This window comes from Staurois parvus, unplaced genomic scaffold (assembly GCF_062004578.1).
Source record: "Staurois parvus isolate SC_StPar_1 unplaced genomic scaffold, SC_StPar_1.0 ptg000025l, whole genome shotgun sequence".
NCBI lineage: Eukaryota > Metazoa > Chordata > Amphibia > Anura > Ranidae > Staurois > Staurois parvus.
The window spans coordinates 8222531-8241427 of NW_028317821.1; the positions used below are offsets into that span (position 1 = coordinate 8222531).

At 38.5% G+C, this 18897-nt stretch overlaps 1 protein-coding gene across 2 annotated transcripts in view; it reads right to left on the bottom strand.

Annotated features, from left to right (window-relative positions):
• The window catches only part of IGF1 (insulin like growth factor 1), a 116810-nt gene extending 98435 nt beyond the window's left edge, over nt 1-18375 (bottom strand). Inside the window, exons 1-3 of one of the 2 annotated variants that reach the window (XM_089651816.1) lie at nt 18246-18375; nt 17866-17948; nt 11046-11202 (exon numbers count right to left, since the gene is read on the bottom strand). In XM_089651816.1, coding sequence (XP_089507942.1) covers nt 11046-11202; nt 17866-17928 — 220 coding nt within the window. In that variant the 5' untranslated portion in view covers nt 17929-17948; nt 18246-18375. Of the gene's footprint in view, nt 1-11045; nt 11203-17865; nt 18166-18245 lie in introns of those variants that run through there. The other variant, XM_089651815.1, reaches the window with a different exon arrangement.
• Nucleotides 18376-18897: the final 522 nt, after the last annotated feature.

Genomic DNA, 18897 nt, shown 5'->3' on the forward strand with positions numbered 1-18897 from the left:
AAAGACAGATTAACCTTGAGCCTTTACAACCACTTTAATGTATACCCTAAAAAGAAGGTGGTGGTAAAGCAAGAGTATGGAGGGAGGAGAGATGACTAGAATCACCCCAGTTAACACACTTTAACTAGACTTTGTTTGCATATTAACAATTAAGACTGGAACAAATAAGATTTTTTTCAATCTTTGTATTACATAAAAAGCATATTTTAATATTGATATACATTTTTTTTCTGTAACTACTGAAACCTTAAAATGTTATTTGATATAGTTTTATGATACTTAGGATGTGGTACCAAGACCTTCAACCAGTTCAACTTCTTATTGATATGCTTTTGTTCTCTTAAAGTATCAGGATTAAAAGGATTTATGATCCTATGATTACCTTTACGCCAGGATGGGGATGGGGAGACGAGGGGAGGGAAAACAATCCAAAATACAAACATGAAAATATATATTTCTCCTTTTATTCCACTAAATATAGGAAATGACTGAAGTCTGATTTTTCACTCAGTCCTGGGAATGAGTTCATTTTTAGGTTATAAATCCACCTACTCTCCAACCCCAGTAAATTTACATTGCGATCACTCTTGCTGGGGCCCACATGCAATCTGTCTAGAGTGACTTCTTACAAGCATGTTTTTAAGTGGTTTGGCTTTCCTAGCATTTCCTAAAAGTTATGTGTTTTTCTCCAACATATTCTTTCGACTTTTATTGAAAATATTTACTGGTTGGCAGCTTTTAAAATATGATATGTTCCTTTATATTAGTAAGTATATCTTAACAGCAAGTCCCATCAACATTCTGAGATCATTTTCTGCAGGGCAAGTTTATTTACACCAGCTCAGCAGTGGCCTAGGAAATAAATTTACAATACCCCCAAGGTGTGTCTCTGGGAAAAGTACAAATGGTATTCAAAATTAAGTGGATTAGAATTAAATTACATTTACATGTCATAAGAAAATAAGTGCACTTTTGCCTTATTCATCAATATTGATGTTTCTTCCATAAGGAAAACAATCATTGTAGAATAGAAACAAGAACTGGTATTAGAGATATGATATTTGCATATGGGAAGCGAATTAGAGAATGGGCAATGTATAGGTGAATGTGGACATTGGAACAGCAATTTAAAAATGTAATTATCTCTGTGAGAGGAAAGTGAATGGCTGGGGGGTCTATATGGGAGGGTGAGCAAGCTTTGTAAGAATTCCCCTGTATTAAATTATATCAAAACTATGGACATATGAGTGATTATATTTGCCAGTAACTGGGAAAGGGGGTGGAATGGTGTACTAGGAGCCCAGTGTGGGACACATCAAAATGGTCAGAAATGCTTTCCATATCACTCACAAACAGCATAAAGAAATGTACTTGAGATGAGCTCCTTATAGTTTCTTGTCTTTTTTGTAAGGTACAATAAAAGCCTTTTGTGTTGAAGGTAACAACTAAATAATGGAGTAGTTTGCTTTTTGGACATTATGCTCTCCAAACTGAGTATTACAGTGATTACACATTCTTCTTGTCGTCTGCCCTAAGGCATAAAATCAAAACCTTATGGAAACCGTATACTTAATTATGTCTAAAGCAAAAATTATTACTTGTGTTTCATTGTGTCTACTTGACAACACTTTCATATTTACTTTACTTTAACTTAAACTGGCTGCTGAAGTTCCCTGAGGATAAATAAGCTAGCACATCCAATAACCTTGCTGGCTACTGATTTTATAGCTACAGCTGAAAGGAGTTGCTGCTTGGCTATCTAGAAAGGTGGTTTGTTCTGTTCAGATCTCAGCTTTGCATTGCAGTCATCAGATGTGGTCACTAAAACGACTTAGTTGCAATGCAAGTGGTTAGAATATATTTTTTCACTTTTATTTTGCATTCAATAACATTGAGTTATGGTGATCGGCATTAAAGGTAGGGCCCATTTACTCCATTGCAGTGGGTTAATGCAATCCAATAGTGTGATGCTAAATAAAATCAGAAGAAGAAAGTTTTTTTTTTCAAGACACTGAATATGAAAAAAAATAATACAGGAAAATCTCTCTGTTGTGTAGGCTAAAACATACATGAGGGGTGGAGGAATAGGAAAAAAATTAATTAATGTAGAATTGTGCTTTAAGTGCATATAAACCTTTAATTTTGCTTTGTGCAATCCCTGTGCTATGCAGAAGATTCTTTGACATAGTTGTCTATTTTGTGCAGCTGTATTCTATTTACCAATGGTTTACCAATGGTTTACCTCTGAGACAGCATAAATCACAAATCTGCATGCATCTATGATGCAATCAGCATTGAAATATGCGTAACTGCATACACACCAGATAGTTTTCTATGAAATAAATAGGGTGTATTAATCAAGGAGTATTTAATAAATATGTAGGTTTTCACTTTTCTGTCAAATACTATGGGGAAAGTCCTCCAACTGAACCCATCCCACATGACTCAGAATTTAGATATCCCATGTGAGCTGTCATATTCTGAAGCACTAATATAGATAAAATAAATTCAATGTTAGAAAATCATTCCAGTAAAATATTACACAAACAGATGGGACATATCACATTAACATTCCCAGAACTGCATTTTTTTTGCTGAAGAATTAAAATCAACTTATTAGGAAGGAGCTCATATATGTATGTGCTACAGGGGAATGTAGATTATGTCTGTTTTTTTTTTAGTCTGTGTATATTCAGGGAATAAATGTGCATGCTTGCTACTTTTGTTAAGAATGGTTAGGGTTGATCACACACATAGCAGAACTTTCCTGCAAAAGGTCAAATGTGCCAAAAATATGCAACAACAGCATGTTGAGATTTCTCACCAGGGGCGGACTGACCATTTGGAAACTCGGGCACTGCCCGAGGGCCCGGGGTCAGTAGGGGGCCCCATGAGATGCCCCTGGTACCTTTTCCATAGGCTTTTTTGAGTTTGGGCAAGGACACAGGGGCCCCATGATCCCCTATTGCCCGGGGGCCCTATGAGTTGTCAGTCCGCCCCTATTCTCACCCCAAATATTTACTAGTGACTTATCAACTGAAATGGTGAATCAGTTCTGTAGTAATGTGTCTAAGTGGTTAGCACTAGGGTTGTCTGTTTGAACCCCAACCACAGCTCTACCTGTCTGGAGTTTGCATGTTTTCCCTGTGCCTTAGTGGGTTTCCTCTGGGTACTCCAGTTTCCTCCCACACTCTAAATACATGCTGGTAGGTAAATTGGCCCTAGTATATGTATGAATCTGCGGGACCTTAGACTGTAAGCTTCCTGAGGGTTAGGGACTGATGTGAATGTACAAAATATATGTAAAAAGCACTGCATAAATTGACAGTGATATATATGTACATGTAATAATAATAATTACAATAATTTACAAATTCACATAATCATACAAACACCGAATTATTAGACCTAATTCAGCCAAATTATTAGACACAGGGTGACTTTAACTTGAACTTTACTAAGCAGGTGCAGGGTATGATTAACAATGTACACATAGTCAAAATGGAAAAAGGGTGTGCATATAGTCAAACTGCTTTCAAAGCTTTACAAATGGGAGCTCATAAAAGAAATGTCTCTGCAACTCAATAAAGACACTAGGTAGCGGTACATCACAATTTCTATAAGGCTCTGTAGCTGCAAATACTAGAGAATGACCACTATTTCAGTAAACAGTACAGTACATAAACAGCTACTTGTGCAGTGTCTCTCATCATGAAGTCCAAGGTAAGTCTGGGTAAACAAGTGAGCATTTTGAAGGACTTAGTGTTGGTAACACAGCCGAGCAGTTGTGGGAGTCACATGTCTGGTACCACGCAGGGACGGACTGACAACTCATGGGGCCCCTGGGCAATAGGGGATCATGGGGCCCCTGTGTCCTTACCCAAACTCAAAGTAAGTAATTGAAAGTACTTCCCACAGTGGTTGGGTCTTCTGTAGAAGCTATGTGCTGTTGGGCTCCACTCCAGCTACCTGTATGTTAGGATTAACAGTGGAGGACCATACACCTGGCTTCCAATCACATGCCCAGCTTTCTCTGAATTATCAATGGTCTCCCTGAGCTCCAGAGGGTGGGAAACACGGAGACATACACCTGAATTTGAGCACGGTGTTTTAAGGGACAAGCCACTACAGGCCAAAAAACAAGTGTTAAAAAAAATGTTTGGGGGTATAATAAAAAGAAAAAATTACAGCACTATTTATGAAGTATAAAACTGTCTTTAATGTATTAAATTCCATCCCAATCACCCTAGATACCTCTCAGTTAATTAATGCTCATTAAGTGTTCTTGCATGGCAAGACCACTTACTGTTATCTCACATATATATTCTTATTATTATAGCCAAATTTACCACCCTAACTCCTCCCACAGTTTTTACACTACATAGACAGTAATGTACCGAAACATGCGGATTGTTCCCGATTGGTGTGCTATTACTTTGTGGAACGTTTCGCAGAATGGTTCACAAAATATTGGCGTTTTTGTTGTGAAATTGGTCCCATAGAAATGAATGGCGGAATGTTCAAAACTAGAGTGGGAGCTGACAAAAGCTAGAGTAAAGTTACTCTGCCCAGTCCAACCTTTTCACAGTTACTCCAGCCACTCCAACCACACAACAGTTACTCAAGCCACTCCACCCAGTTACTCCGCCCACTCCAGTTGTAGATTACTGGTGGAGGCAAGAACACTTCACACAATTTCCCCAGAAATTGTAGCTTTTCTAGTTCTGTTTCCTGTAGGTGGTCAGTTTGTAGCCTTGGTCAGCTTGTGCATTATGGTCAAATAGTGTAATTTTTAGTACAGTAATGTGAATACTTCCTTTTACGATTTTCTCTCAATGAGGATTCATAAGATTAATGGTTACATAAAATAAATCAATGAAAGGCTGCAAAAATTAAACTGATCATATCTTAAAAAAGTGCAGAGCTGACCAGTGAGAATCGCATGTCAAACTGTAGGTAGTTCCAGCTGAGCATATTATTTCAGCTGTAACTACTATAAGTAGTTGTAGCTGAGATTATATCTAAGTTCGGATTTCTCTTGTAAAGTATAATTTTGGTTCTGCCCCTTTCAGCTACTTTGCTTCCTTAGTATTATTTCAATGTGATAGGTGGCCTTCTTGACCAATAGGGAAGCAGAAGAGGCACAGCCAAGATAAAAATTTTACAGGAAGAATTGAGATTTTCTTATAGGCAAGCACAATGACTAAACCTCAAAAACACATGCATGTGTTCCGCAATCCCATTCTATAGGAATGACAAGCATTTGACAAGCAGCTCTGCAATACTGTTAGCAACATCTTGCTGCATTGGTGAGAAGTATTATACTAAAAGGTGAGGGGGGCTCAAAGGGTGGTGGTGGTGGGGGGTGCACTGAAATAAGTGTAACTTCAGTTACACATTAAATTGGAACCAGGGGCGGACTGACAACTCATGGGGCCCCTGGGATATAGGGGTTCATGGGGCCCCTGTGTCCTTGTCCAAACTCAATAAAGCCTATGAAAAAGGTACCAGGGGCATCTCATGGGGCCCCCTACTGACCCCGGGCCCTCGGGCAGTACCCGAGTTTCCAAATGGTCAGTCCGCCCCTGATTGGAACTAAACCTACCAATTTACTAGGTTTCAAAAACAGTTACATTCAAGGCATGCCTCTGGTGATAACTGTCAGAATTGTCAATCTGCTTAAAGCCTAGTACACACAATGAGAATACTGGACACATGATCATCATTTTTTTCACATGCTAGTCTCTTATCAAAAATGAAAAGGTTAATAAAGTTATAAAAATTCTCTTAAGACAGAATACAGTTTTTGGAGTAATGTAATGTATATTATTGTATTGCAATATATTCTTTCGTGTCTGAGCATGCACATTCTTGGTCACTTAATTTGTTTCATACAAATACTATACGAATTACATGAAAATCATTCATTTTGTTATCTTACAAGAAAGATTCTTGTGCTTGTCCCTTAGAATATTTTCAAATGAACTGTTGTGAATTGCTCTCAAAAGCTGTGTACTAATGATCAGATTAGCGGATGATTGCTCCAAAAGTGTTTCTTTTTTATCTTATTTTCTCATCATATGTACCAAGCTTAAATCAGCTCCCATATGAATTTGTGATCTCTTAAATGGCTGGTGTCATCACTGCGGCTACATAGCTAAATTAAAGACAAAGATTTCCATCTTGACCTTTAAGGACAGGGGAAATTTGTTCCACTTTAAGCAAGACAGTGACAAGCCAAAGGGCGGTATTCAGCCAGGTGCAGATGGTACTACAAGTGAGACAGGAAGAAACAAGATTGAGGGATACAAACCAGGTTTTAGTCCAGGTGGTGCAAAAGATGTCACAAACTAAGATTAGTTTGAAGCATAGTAGTTGCATGCACTCAATAACAGCTTAAAAGTGCCAAATCTGAACTTTGAAGAGAAATGGGCCAATCAGAATGCAATCTTAAAAACATACACAGTTGCACCCTACAGGTGGACCAGATACCCTGACACTTTAAAGTGTTACTAAACCCAGGACCCGGAATTTACTATATCTGGTCTCTCACAGTACATGGAACATGGACATGCAGTTATTTTAGTAAATATAAACTGCTAAATACCTTTTCTCATCAGCAGTTAGAGCAGTCTTGTGACTTCTATCACTGTCCAGAAGAGCACTGGTTAAAACTTGCAGGAGGATTTTCATTCTCCCCTGACTGTCCTATGAGGCTGCATAATCCCTGACCCTCAGTCTGGACAGCGTTGATTGGCCCTGTGCTGATCACATGCACGCTCCCAAGAAAAAAAAAACTCTAGCAATACACACCAAACTGAGCGTGTGCAGCTTGCCCCCAAGGCTCTGTTCTATCAGTAGATGGATTGGAGACAGTAGAAGAATGGGAGGATCAGAGAGCACAGGATCAACATCCTTTACACAATGCGGAAGATTAACCCCTTAGGTTCCACAGTGAGTATAACAATCATTCTTTACTGCATATCCATTTTACTGTTGTGGGTTTACTATTACTTTGGGGCAAATGCTGACTGAGGCTCCGGTTTGGAGTTTCCAGTTTGGAAAGACCCAGCAAAAGGAACCAGAGATCATTGCACACCAAAGTGATTTTGTGCACAAGTAGTTAAGGGAGAAGAGTCCACAGAATGAAGTATCAAACACTGGGCACATCAGGGATAAATATCAACTGCCCAACTACATTAGAGACCCAAATAGTTTCTTTAGGTTCCCATCTAAACAAGTGTGTTGTAAAAGGAAAGGAAATTGGTAAATTCTTAGGAATTGTTTAGTATTAGAAATTCAGTAAACTCTACACTAAGTCACCTGCATTGTACACAAATGCAATGGAAAAATGTAGTCAGAGGTTACATTTTCTAGCTAATGAGCAATTTCCAGGCTGTTAAGCGTATTCCTAAGAAAACATCAAATTCACATTTTGCAGTTGAGAGAGCTGTAAGAACATGACTGTGGGTAGTTTCCACTCAGCAAAATTTTTCTATTATGCTGGGCTTTTCCTAGAAACTGAAAATGATTTTGAGCCACAAAAGTTGTAACTGGTGCAGTACAATAAAATTAGGACAGTATCAAAACAATAGCATAACTATCAAATAGTACAACTTGCTTTTGTAAGTAAAACATTGAGAAATTAACACAGCATTACATTTAGAATGCACTCATATACATTGTATGAACCTAGTGAAGTGTGTAGTAACTGTAATGGTTCAGTCATAGAGGTGTCATGTAGATAAAAAATAGGAAATTCTGGTGTTATATAAAAGTAATTTTTACTTACAGTTAATAGCAACAAGCCTATTTTGGGGTAATTATAACAACAGAGAGGTGCCCCAACCCCTGGTTATTAGCTTTTTTTTTGGGGCCAAGGAGGTTGGACAACCTTCTAGGGGTGAAAAGAAGGATGACGCATCTTTTGACCTTACCCATTACTGAATGTGTCTACCTTTTGACTGAGAGAGGAAAACGCATTGAAGACTAATAGGGTGATTTACAACAAAGAGAGAATATTGCTTTGCTCTTTCCCTTATATACAGCTTGGTTACACACACCACGTATGGTGTCTACAAACCCGACAGAGACAGTTTCCCAAACTTCCCCAAGCCTTTTTCTTATTTTTGGAAGAGTAAAAACCTCTTCCAGGGTTTATTTTGTCTGCATGTGTACCACTGGGGAAATTTCCTTTTATTTTCTGTCTCAGAGATGCAACAAAAAGTTAGGAGAAATCTTCCAAAGTAAAGCTAATTTCATTCTTATACAGTTGACCATGGAAAAGATTTCCACTTAGATCTTGTTCTAGGGACAATTTCAAAAGTTTGGATTTACCCTCACTTTCTCAATTACAATGGTCACTAGTACAAACATCAGGGTGAATCTATCTAGTGGGGACAGAGACAGCAATAAAAATATGATAGAGGAGCTGGACCTTGCCCTCCATCCCTTATTTAAGGTTGGCAGGCCCATAAGTAGAACTTTTTCATTACTCATTACTTGTTCTGGTGTGTACATTACTGATATCCTCTGGCGCTTACTCTGATTCCTCATTCCCTAGACCCTTTCCCTCCCCCCCTCCCCAGCTATGCACCGAAATGTTAGCAACTCGAATCCTTATGTCTATGAGACAATAGAAGATGATCTTTACATTAGAATTATATTTGCTGTTTATGTTCTGTACTAGTACTCTGGCCACTATTAAATAATGTTGCCTTTGCCCAACTGCCTGGACACATGTTTATCTGTGAAGTTATATGTATCTGTATTTTGTTTTAAAACCTAATGACAACTATTGAAACAAAAATTCTTACAGAGGGTGAAAGTTTTCCTCACACTCCCAAAAACGAAAAATGGTTTTTTTGGAGGAGAGATGGTGATGTAACTTTGACAGGTCATGTAACCGGTCATTCATTTCCATTGCACTCCATTGGCTTCAGATTCCCAAAGACAGCAAAATGCAAAGTACATTTGTAAAGTACATCTCTAGGCTTTGTAATATTGCAGTATTTTTGTGTTAAGTCCACAGTTTTTGATTACTTACCTACATTCATTATACTTCTGTGCTTTAACATCTCTGAGAACTATAGCCTACTTCCTTATGTTTATAAATTCTGTACAGAGTTATGATCTCGAAGTTATAAGCAGTTTTAAAATGGTATATATTTGCAGTCACAGCCTCCATAAATCACTGAATATGAACGCTGAGCTGTGTAAACGAACCACTGAAATAAAACGTGAGGACAAACAGTATGGGTAAATCACTTACATATTATTATACTGTGTTGTTTCATGAGCTTTACTGGCATGAAGCTATCACGGAAGCTATACCATTGAAAATGTGAACTGTGTCCTTATAAACATAGTGAGTTAAACAATATTGTCCAAAGATATCCATACTCAGACCACTGTTTGAAACATTTATGAAATGAAAAAGACGGCAACCAAATTGATAACACTCAATATGGAGAGCATACATACTCAAAAGGGCAAGCAAATATATGAATCAACACAATTGATTACTAAAGTTGTTGAAATTCCAACAAATCTATTTGTAGCACAGTGAAATTTCGTAAGTTGTTGGAAAAAGTAGGGTCTGCAGTGGGTTTCAGCCCTTTACTCTGTTATATAGAAAAGTGAAGCAGAAAAAGCACCACTGGTGCATGCCTCTTCGAGCAGGCAGATATCTTCCTGTCAGTGGCTTTCTGGGAGATGCCGGACCATCCTTGGTCCCTTTTTTACAGATAGTTTCTCTCTTTTTTGTTTACTAAAATGACAGAGCCAAACAGGACCTTGTTTTGTATGGTATAATTATCCCACATGAAAAGTTGATTTTTTCCATTCAGGTGCCTATATACAGTACATGCGTTCACTTCAACTTTACTATATCAATAAAATGATATTGTTGCACCAATTGTAGATCAATAAATGTCAACATGTTCTGACATCATCTATTTTAAGCATATATTGGCTAAAGCAGATTACAAAACTGAAGAGGATAAATAAAAAACAAATTGGAAATGTACTATGGAACTAAAGGAAATGTGGTTGGAGTTGCAATAACACCATCTAGAAAACAGCTAATAGTTCATTTAAACTATGATTCATAGCAGGAACATGACTAGTAAAATAAATTGAATGGTATCAGCGTATACTTAAGAAAGCTGTACACATATTGTAAGGTTTGAAAATCTTTCTTTGGAAAGTTTAAAGGTATAGTGCAATTTCTCTGTTCATTTCTATTACTCTAGAAAATTCACACAAAATAGCAGTTTTTGTACTAGTGTTTGGAAGTGTTTAGCAACACTTAGGAGCATTTAGAATTTTTTCAAGCCAGAAAACTGTTCTCAAAAACGCAAACCAGAAAGGTTTATTTTCTGCCTCTAAATGCTGAGCTTAAAATATGCCTCTAAACTAATGTGCATGGACACATAGGATAACATTATTTTCTTCTACAGGCAAAACGCTATACTCCTCTATGAGCAGCATTTTTTTAAGTCAATGTGCATGGACCCTTAACATTTGATTTTGTAATGAATGGACTTTACCTTGCGAAAACCACACACTCATTCATTCATTCATTTTAGAAAAATTTTCCATCCTGCTCCTTCGAATTTTCTTGTAACTGTGGTCAAAAATAAACGTTGATCTGACCCACTAATGATCAAAAAAAATTAGCAAACTTTTTTAGAAGATTCTTTTTCCAAGAATTTTCATTTGAAATTCTACCTATCTATGGCCAGCTTTACTGTCGTAAATCAACCCCACTGTATGAAGAGTGAGCTTGATTCAATTTGTTCACAGAGCTTTAAAAAAATAGCATATACAAAGCTAAGTGTTTGGAAGAATAGACATGGTACCATTCCACACTTTCTGGTGATTTGGTTTGCCCATTATATAAGCTTGCCTTTAAGCCAAAACACCAAAAGCAGCCCCACTAGGAGCTCATATGAGCGTTAGGCGGTTTTCAAAACTGACAACAAATACATCTCTTGGTGTCTGATAAAATTAGGGTATAAAATAAAGAAATGCTGTAAACTTACTGAAAAAGAAGCCTCTGTCTCCACATACAAACTGCAGAGCATCCACTAACTCAGCACCACAGAGAGTTTCTTGGCCAGGAGTTGCTGAGTGGGTTAGAGGGAGTAGACATAAGCCCAAGTAAAAGAGATGCATGTAGGTCATTGTGTGCATCTTAACCTGTCAAAGAAACACATACAGCTAATATGAATCTCTCATAGACTGTACACAGATATAATGGACATGCGCATGGATCCTGGCACAAATTATGTTGTTTAATATCATTAATGTTTGACTGATCTGCCCTTCTAACATTTGAGTGATTTCTCCTTGGACTCCTACAATATTCTGAAATCACAGATGCTGTCTGACACACAAAGTTTTCTGGAGTTCATAATGATGTATGATGCCACACTGTTGGATAGGTCAAAACACTTGGCACCTGCCTTTATCTGATAACCTGTTACCTTCCTGTGCTGGATGTATGAGTATGGGCTCTGATTTCTTTGAAACCAATGCTCATCTGACATGCACATCCACTATATAAAGTATGTTACTATTATAAGTCTTCCAATAGCTTAGCATACAAGTATTACCTCCTCTGTACACAATTATGAACAACAGTTAACATACAGTTATATGGGACACAATACCTCCAGAGCTCAATCACTTATAGCAGTGATACTAAAAGTGGTCCTAAAGGCTGATTTTTTTTTACCTTAAGGCATTTTCTGCATTAAAGGAGTGCAGCTCTTTCCCCAGCTCCCCCATTTTTAACTACATGAGCCCAATCTTGATCTTGTGCTCTGCAAGAGAGCAGTGGTTCTCTCCACTATCCCTCCTCATAGTTGCAGAGACAGCAGTCAATGGACACACAGAGCTTGGCTCTGGAGTAGCCCGCCTGAGTGGCCCTATAGCAAGTGGCTTGCTACGGTGAGCACTTGGCAGGGAAGAAGATCTAGGAACATTGGTGGGGGGACCCCAGAAAAGGTTGATTGGGGCTGCTCTGTGCAAAACCATTGCACAGAGCAGGTAAGTGTGACATGTCATATATAAAAAAATTATGGGTTTACAATCACTTTAACTCTCAGACCATGGTCTACTGCCGGGTTGTGGTCTCTCTCCTCCTGGGCTTCCAGCCATCTGAAGATCTGCTAACCTCCCATAGTGACCTGCAATGCCTCCCGCACTTTCTCTAAGCTCACTGAGAGTCCTCAGTGTCCACAATGCCCCCCTCCTACAATGCTTCCAAGCCCCTTGCAGTGCCCCCTAGCTTGCTGCAGATCCTCCATAGTGCCCCCAACATCCAACAGTGCCTTACATTGCCTCTCAGACTCCTGCTGCAATGCCTTCCAATCTCCCACAGTGCTACTGCAAACCCTCCAGCATCCTGAAGAGACCCCAGCCTCCTGCAGGGATCCCACCCCCAAAGTTGCCTCCAACTTCCTTCAGAAATGTCATCTCCTGCAAGGCCAATAAGTCTGCTAAAGAGTCACCTAACCCCCTCCATAATTCTTATTCCACTTACAGTGACACCCAGCCCCATCCAGAGCCTTCCAGCATTTCAATACATATTTTGTATTCTCATACTTTTATTCTGTGAGTATACTTTTTTTTTTTACTGTTGGGGAAAAAAAGAGTTTGAAAACAATTACTGGGTCCTGGTCTCAATAAGGTTGAGAAACTCTGTCCTATGTGACCATTTGCATTTTCTAACAGCAGCACAGTGGCTAAATGGTTATCACTTCCGTCTGGCAGCACTAGGATCATTGGTTCAAATCCCAGTTACAGCAGCACACGCCTGGAGTTTGTATGTTCTCCCTGTGCCTGCGTGGGTTTTCTCTGGGTACTTCGGTTTCCTCCCACATTCCAAAGACATGCTGGAAGGTTAATTGGATCCTGTCTAAATTGGCCCTAGTATGTGTGTGTATGAATGTGAGTTAGGGACCTTAGATTGTATGCTCCTTGAGGGTTAGGGATTGATGTGAATATATAGTATATATGTAAAGTGTTGCCTACATTGACAGCGCTATAAAAGTAGCTGAAATAAATAAACAAGATCTCTCATTTGCCCAACCCTGCAATATTTTAGTGTCGAACTCAACACAAGTTTCAAACATTTAAGGTTATCTTTTGTGCAGCTTATTCCATACATACTGTCAAAGTTTGAAATACACATACTAAAACTGGTTGTGTTAAATGATAAAATTCAATTGACTTCTAGAGAATGATGGGAAGTTTTATACTTGTGTTATGCTAAGAGTCGGTTTACTGCTAAGGTCACAAGTGTTAGAAAGTTTAAAATATTTAAATGAACTGCTTTTTATTGCACGCTTAATAAATAATGCTTAAAAGAATTTCCACTGTGAATTTCCATGCGACTCGATGCATAAAGTGCTACATGAATCCCCGACTATGAAATGTGTAAAATCATTAACCTATTTTTTTATTATGAGGTCATAGTTTTTATACCTTCAAAGAAACTATGAGGCTGATTTCTTTGTATTTGCTTGCTTGGTTAAAGCTGAACTCCAGCCTGATATAAATCTGTTAGCTATGAATCAAGTATATTCTTCTTATTCAAGAAATGTATGTACCTACATTTAAATGGGTATCAGCCTCTTGCAGTCCCTGTACATCAATGCTCAGACTAGTAGAGGAGCAGCACAAAGAAACAAAAGGTTCAATGAGCTACCAAGAAACATGATGATAGGAGGCGGAAGCAGAATAACAGAGAGGTTAGCTTATCATTGAACTGCGTCTCCTTTACTGTCTAGTCACAAGCTGGGGAGGAACAAAATAATCTAACTTCAGTAGAGAAAAAAAATGGGTAAACCTAAATTTGCCTTAAAGATAAGTTGCAGGTATGGATATTTTATAAATAGTTACATTGGTCAAGCTTGCACCAATGTAACTATGCATATGCCATACCTGGCTACTTCAGTGATCTCCAATTGCTTCCAAGCTCCTTGCTGAGCGGCAGCACATATGCCTACTGAACACAGAAGGTTGGCTGCTCGGCACAGGCACCATTTGGATGCTTTGCATTTTCCGAATGAATGCAAGGCATTCTGTGACTGGCCGAGGTGGAGAGAACAGTCCTGCCTCTTCACCTTGTTCAATGAGGGAAAGCTTTCTCTGAATGGTTCTGATGCTGAGCTGCCAACCTGCTTTGTTCAGTGAGCAGAAGCGTAGCTGCTTGGCACAGGACCCAGAAGAAAATAGGAATCACTGGAGTAGCAGCTTCTACTTCAGTGATTTACAGCTTCCAGGTGCAACAGCCAGGTATGGTATGTACAAAAGGGTTGATTTACTAAAACTGAATTGTGCATAATCTGGTGCAGCTGTGCATGGTAGCCAATCAGCTTCTAACTTCAGCTTGTTCAATCAAGCTTTGGCAAAAAAAAAAAAAAGACTTGGAAGCTGATTGGTTTCTATGCAGAGCTGCACCAGATTTTGCACTCTCCAGTTTTAGTAAATCAACCCCTTAGTTACTTTGGTTTAAGCTGAACCAATATAACTATGTTCAAAATATTCATACCTGGAGTTCATCTTTAACTAGTTCATTTTAACTTAGCCATCCCCAGCAGCATATGTTTACCTTCCTTTCAATACCTTTTAGCTGCTGGGACTAAAGCAAAGTACTGTGTAAGCTACAAGCCACTAGAGAAGCAAAGGGTCAGTTTACTGTCCTACATACTTTAGGGGGGCTGCACCAGAAAATATCCCAGAATCACTGGGAGTAAACAATGCCCCATCTTTGGTTTTAGCGAGAGAAATTGTGCCCCATCTATGGTGTCATTGGGAGAAATTGTGCCCCATCATTGGTGTCATTGAGCCTCATTCTTGGTATCATTGGGATGAACTGTGCCCCATTGTTGGTGCCATAGGTTGGAACTGAATTCCATCGTTGGTATCATTGGGAGGAATTAATTGGTGTCAGTGGATTAAATAGTGCCCCATGTGCCAGATAAAGGCAAGCAATGGGCCGCATCTGGCCCTTGGGCCACAGTTTGGAGACCACTGCACTAGAGTAATAACATAGGTTCATGGACTCCTTCTGTGACAGGGTTGATTTGCCCAGTGCTGCCATGGGTATGGAGTCACATGTTCCTCCATGCCTGGAAGTACCGGGGTTGAACAGATCAAAGGAAAGATATATAATTGCTGAGGAATGCTGGGGCGTGAAAGTAAACCTGTTGCTTTGTTCAAAATGGGCAACACATGTGTTCACATTTAATAATGCCACAGTCTGTTGGGTATTGGTTACAGCTTATATACAAGAAAAAATACTCTGAGCACAAAAGTTACAGAAATGAAACTAACAAATGTTGGTGGTTTTACATCTAAGTTGATTTTTTTATTGTCCTCTTGAGATAGTCTAAGATATGCTGAGGATGTAGACCACAGCCTTTGTAGAGCTTAAACAATATACATTGAACAGGGCATTGCATTGCTGGTTAAAAAATGATCACAGAAGAATCAGACTGCTTGCAAGCAAGCAAAGAGAATGGCATGTGTGGCCAGAAGAAAACAAATTCCAAAATACCCCCTATGACCAAAATAAACTGTTGTTTATAGGATTGTATAGTTTGTAGGCTAATCTAGGGCAGCTCTTATGTTTACCTTTTATTACTTGCAATGTATTTAGTATGAGTGCAAATAGAAATAAAATTATTTTTATATAAGGTCGCTTATGTTTACTTCCTAACCGACACTGGGGTTGGTTTACTAAAACTGGAGAGTGCAAAATCTGGCGCAGCTGCAGAGAGAAAGCAATTAGCTTCCAGTTTTATTGTCAAAGATTAATTGAACAAGCTGAAGTTAGAAGCTGATTGGCTACCATGCAGAGCTGCGCCAGATTCTGAGTGCACCAGTTTTAATAACTCTCCCAGTGTGTACCAGTAACACTTCTGTGACCCAGTGGTGTATTTAGGTTTTGTGCTGCCCTAGGCAACACAAAAATTGTCTGCCCCCATGGACACTGACTAACACCCCCCCCTTCGCCCTCCCGTGGAGAGAGCCTGACATTGACCAACAACACCCTTGCCCCCCATCTGGGAGAGCCTTCCACTACGCCCCTTCCCGGTGACACAAGAGAAAGACACCCGTCTTCACAGCTCCGGACATCCCCAGGAAAGTGAGTCTGGCTCTACATACACCATCAAGGAGCCCGCAGCCTCTCTTGGATCCCACCTGGTTCCCATGGCACGCACGTCCCTTCTTCCATCCCTTCTTCTGGGGAGAGGTGCTGCCCCCCTGAAAAATTCCGCCCTAGGCAAGTGCCTTGTTTGCCTTGTGGTAAATACGCCCCTGCTGTGACCAGTTTATGCAATCTACTCTATAACTGTAACCACCCTCACTAAAGACAAACACACTACTATAGATACAATCCTTTGATGTGAATATGTCACTTGTAAGACACAGCATTGTGTGCTAAGAAATCAGCAGTGCAGAATGATCATTTTTGCTGCTATCGCTATATGGAGGCAAGAGCTCTCTATAACTTTACTAAATGACCAGTCTGACATTGAATTTATTATTTCATCATATTTTTATAAAAACTGACAAAGTTGGTGGAAACACACTACTTTACTTATCCAAATGCTGTTTTCAGATTCCATCTAAAAGTTAGTCATTTTTAGTTATTCTGCTTCAGTTATGTAGTACAAAAATATGAAAGCAGAAGTTTGGCATACTTGTTTTATTCTGAAGTCTAGAGCTAACCAAAAATAAGTTCATACCCTATTCTCACGCATAAGCAGAACAATATAAAACCTAGCAGCCAAGAAAGAGATTACTTCTTAATGATCATTACAATGTGTTTGTCACTCTTTCAGCCTAAAACAAATAAATTACAAATGGGCAGCAATCATCTGTTTTATGGAGAAGGCCTTCAGTGAATACTTGTAGTGGCTGATCTAATGGCATGAGCTCATTCCAAACTATAGAAAAAAAAAATGAAAACTCCAGCCTTCAGAAACTTTTTTTTTTATGTTGAGAAAGGAAACTTGAAGCTTTGCCAGCAACTGCAAGAAAGGTCACTTAAACCAGTCTGACCAAATAAGCTTAAAATGTTTTCAAATACAACAGATAAAATGTTGCAAAAATAAATGTCTTGAATAACATGGTACATCACATTAACCCTTCAAACCCTGTAGCAAGGAGCCCCACAATGGCAGATGTACAATTAACTCACTGACAGAGTAATGCAGTATAAAGTGATGTAAAATTATACATCTGCAAGCATTTTTTAAAGCTTGCAGGGGATTCAAAAAAATGAAATGACTGCTGTTAACTCTTCCTCTATCTCAAAATGGCACCTCACATCAAATACTAAGTATGATTTGCATTTCAAAAAAGAAAGCAAATAAAAAAAAATCAATGTATATATTGTATTAAAACTTTTGGTGCCTCAACATTAAAGTAAAAAAAAAATCAAAGTTGATGCATTCTTTCTGTATATCTGTGCAAATATGTGCAACAGAACAGGTGCAATGCAGTGCATTGTAATATTCATGTATAAAACATTATTTAGTGCAATCCAAATAAATGAGTATGCAAAGGATCACAGTCTACATAAAGCAATAAGAGTCTATTAAAGCATCACTATTAAAGTACACTACAATAAACATTAAAGTTACCATTTATTTGCAGCTGCTCTCTACAAGAATGGTTATACAGCATATACAAAAAATGCACATTCAGCATTTTTCAAATGACAGCTGAGCAGGAAAAAGTCTACTTCAAGCATTCATAAAAATAAAAGAGACACTAGTCAATGTTTCAATGCATACAAAATACATTTTTTTTTTAAAAGAGAGGAAATAAGAAATGAGTTACCTTTAAGATATCACAAAAGTAGCACTTAAATAATTGTGTTGAGAGACAGTTGTTTTTTTCCATGGCTTCTTTAAGTACAGGGTCTGCAAATGAGATTGTTAGCTGAGATAACAAGAAAAAAAAGGAAATCCACAGAGATATTCAGAGCTATGTCACATTTGAAATTGAGGACTTTACTCCATTGCGTAGGATCTGCTCTGATTTTAGCAGTGACAGTCAGATTTAGCAAACAGAAGAAGGATTTAAAGAAAATCCTCACATTTATCTACATTTACACAGACACTGTAGACAGGAAACAGCTGGGAGAACAGTTGTTTTCACTCTCTCCCTCTTCTGGCAAGTTTTTGAGCTTTGAGCGAGGACTTTTTTTTTTATCATACCTTAGCATTTCAGGACCGGATCACAAAGTATATTTATTTTTACTTGCACTTTAGTGACATTGTAAAAAAAAAAAAAAAAAAACCCAACAAAATAAAAGGGCATGGAAAAGAGCCTGTTGGTTTGTCTGCTGCCTCCTCTCTCACATCTTTTTCTTATGAAGCTTGCATGATGTAGGTAGAATTCTGCAAGCAATCAATACAATCTGTTTGACGTACACAGTGATAAAAGTTCAGCAGGAAAATATGATGACTTAAAATGGATTTTTATTACAATCTGCAACATGATCTGGTAGCCATTTTATAGAATTGACAGATGTTTTTTTCCCCTCTGTTTTCCTAAACAGAACTGTAATAGGTTGCTATGTGAAATCACATTATTTGCCATGGGAAGCATATGAAATTTCCAAGAATCAGTAAATGACTGACAAACACTGAAACCTAAATTGTATACAAAGCACAAATAACAGCATCATTTAAATAATTGCAGCTGGTCTGCAGTATGCACTCATAGGCTATGATGTCATTCAAGTCCCCTAACTGAGCTGGTGGTATGAAACCTCAAGTCAGCTGTTTTTTTTCTGCATAGACTTTACAGTACTTAGCTGCATTTCAACATGTAACCTTTAGGTTATATAATTTTACAGCTGCATCG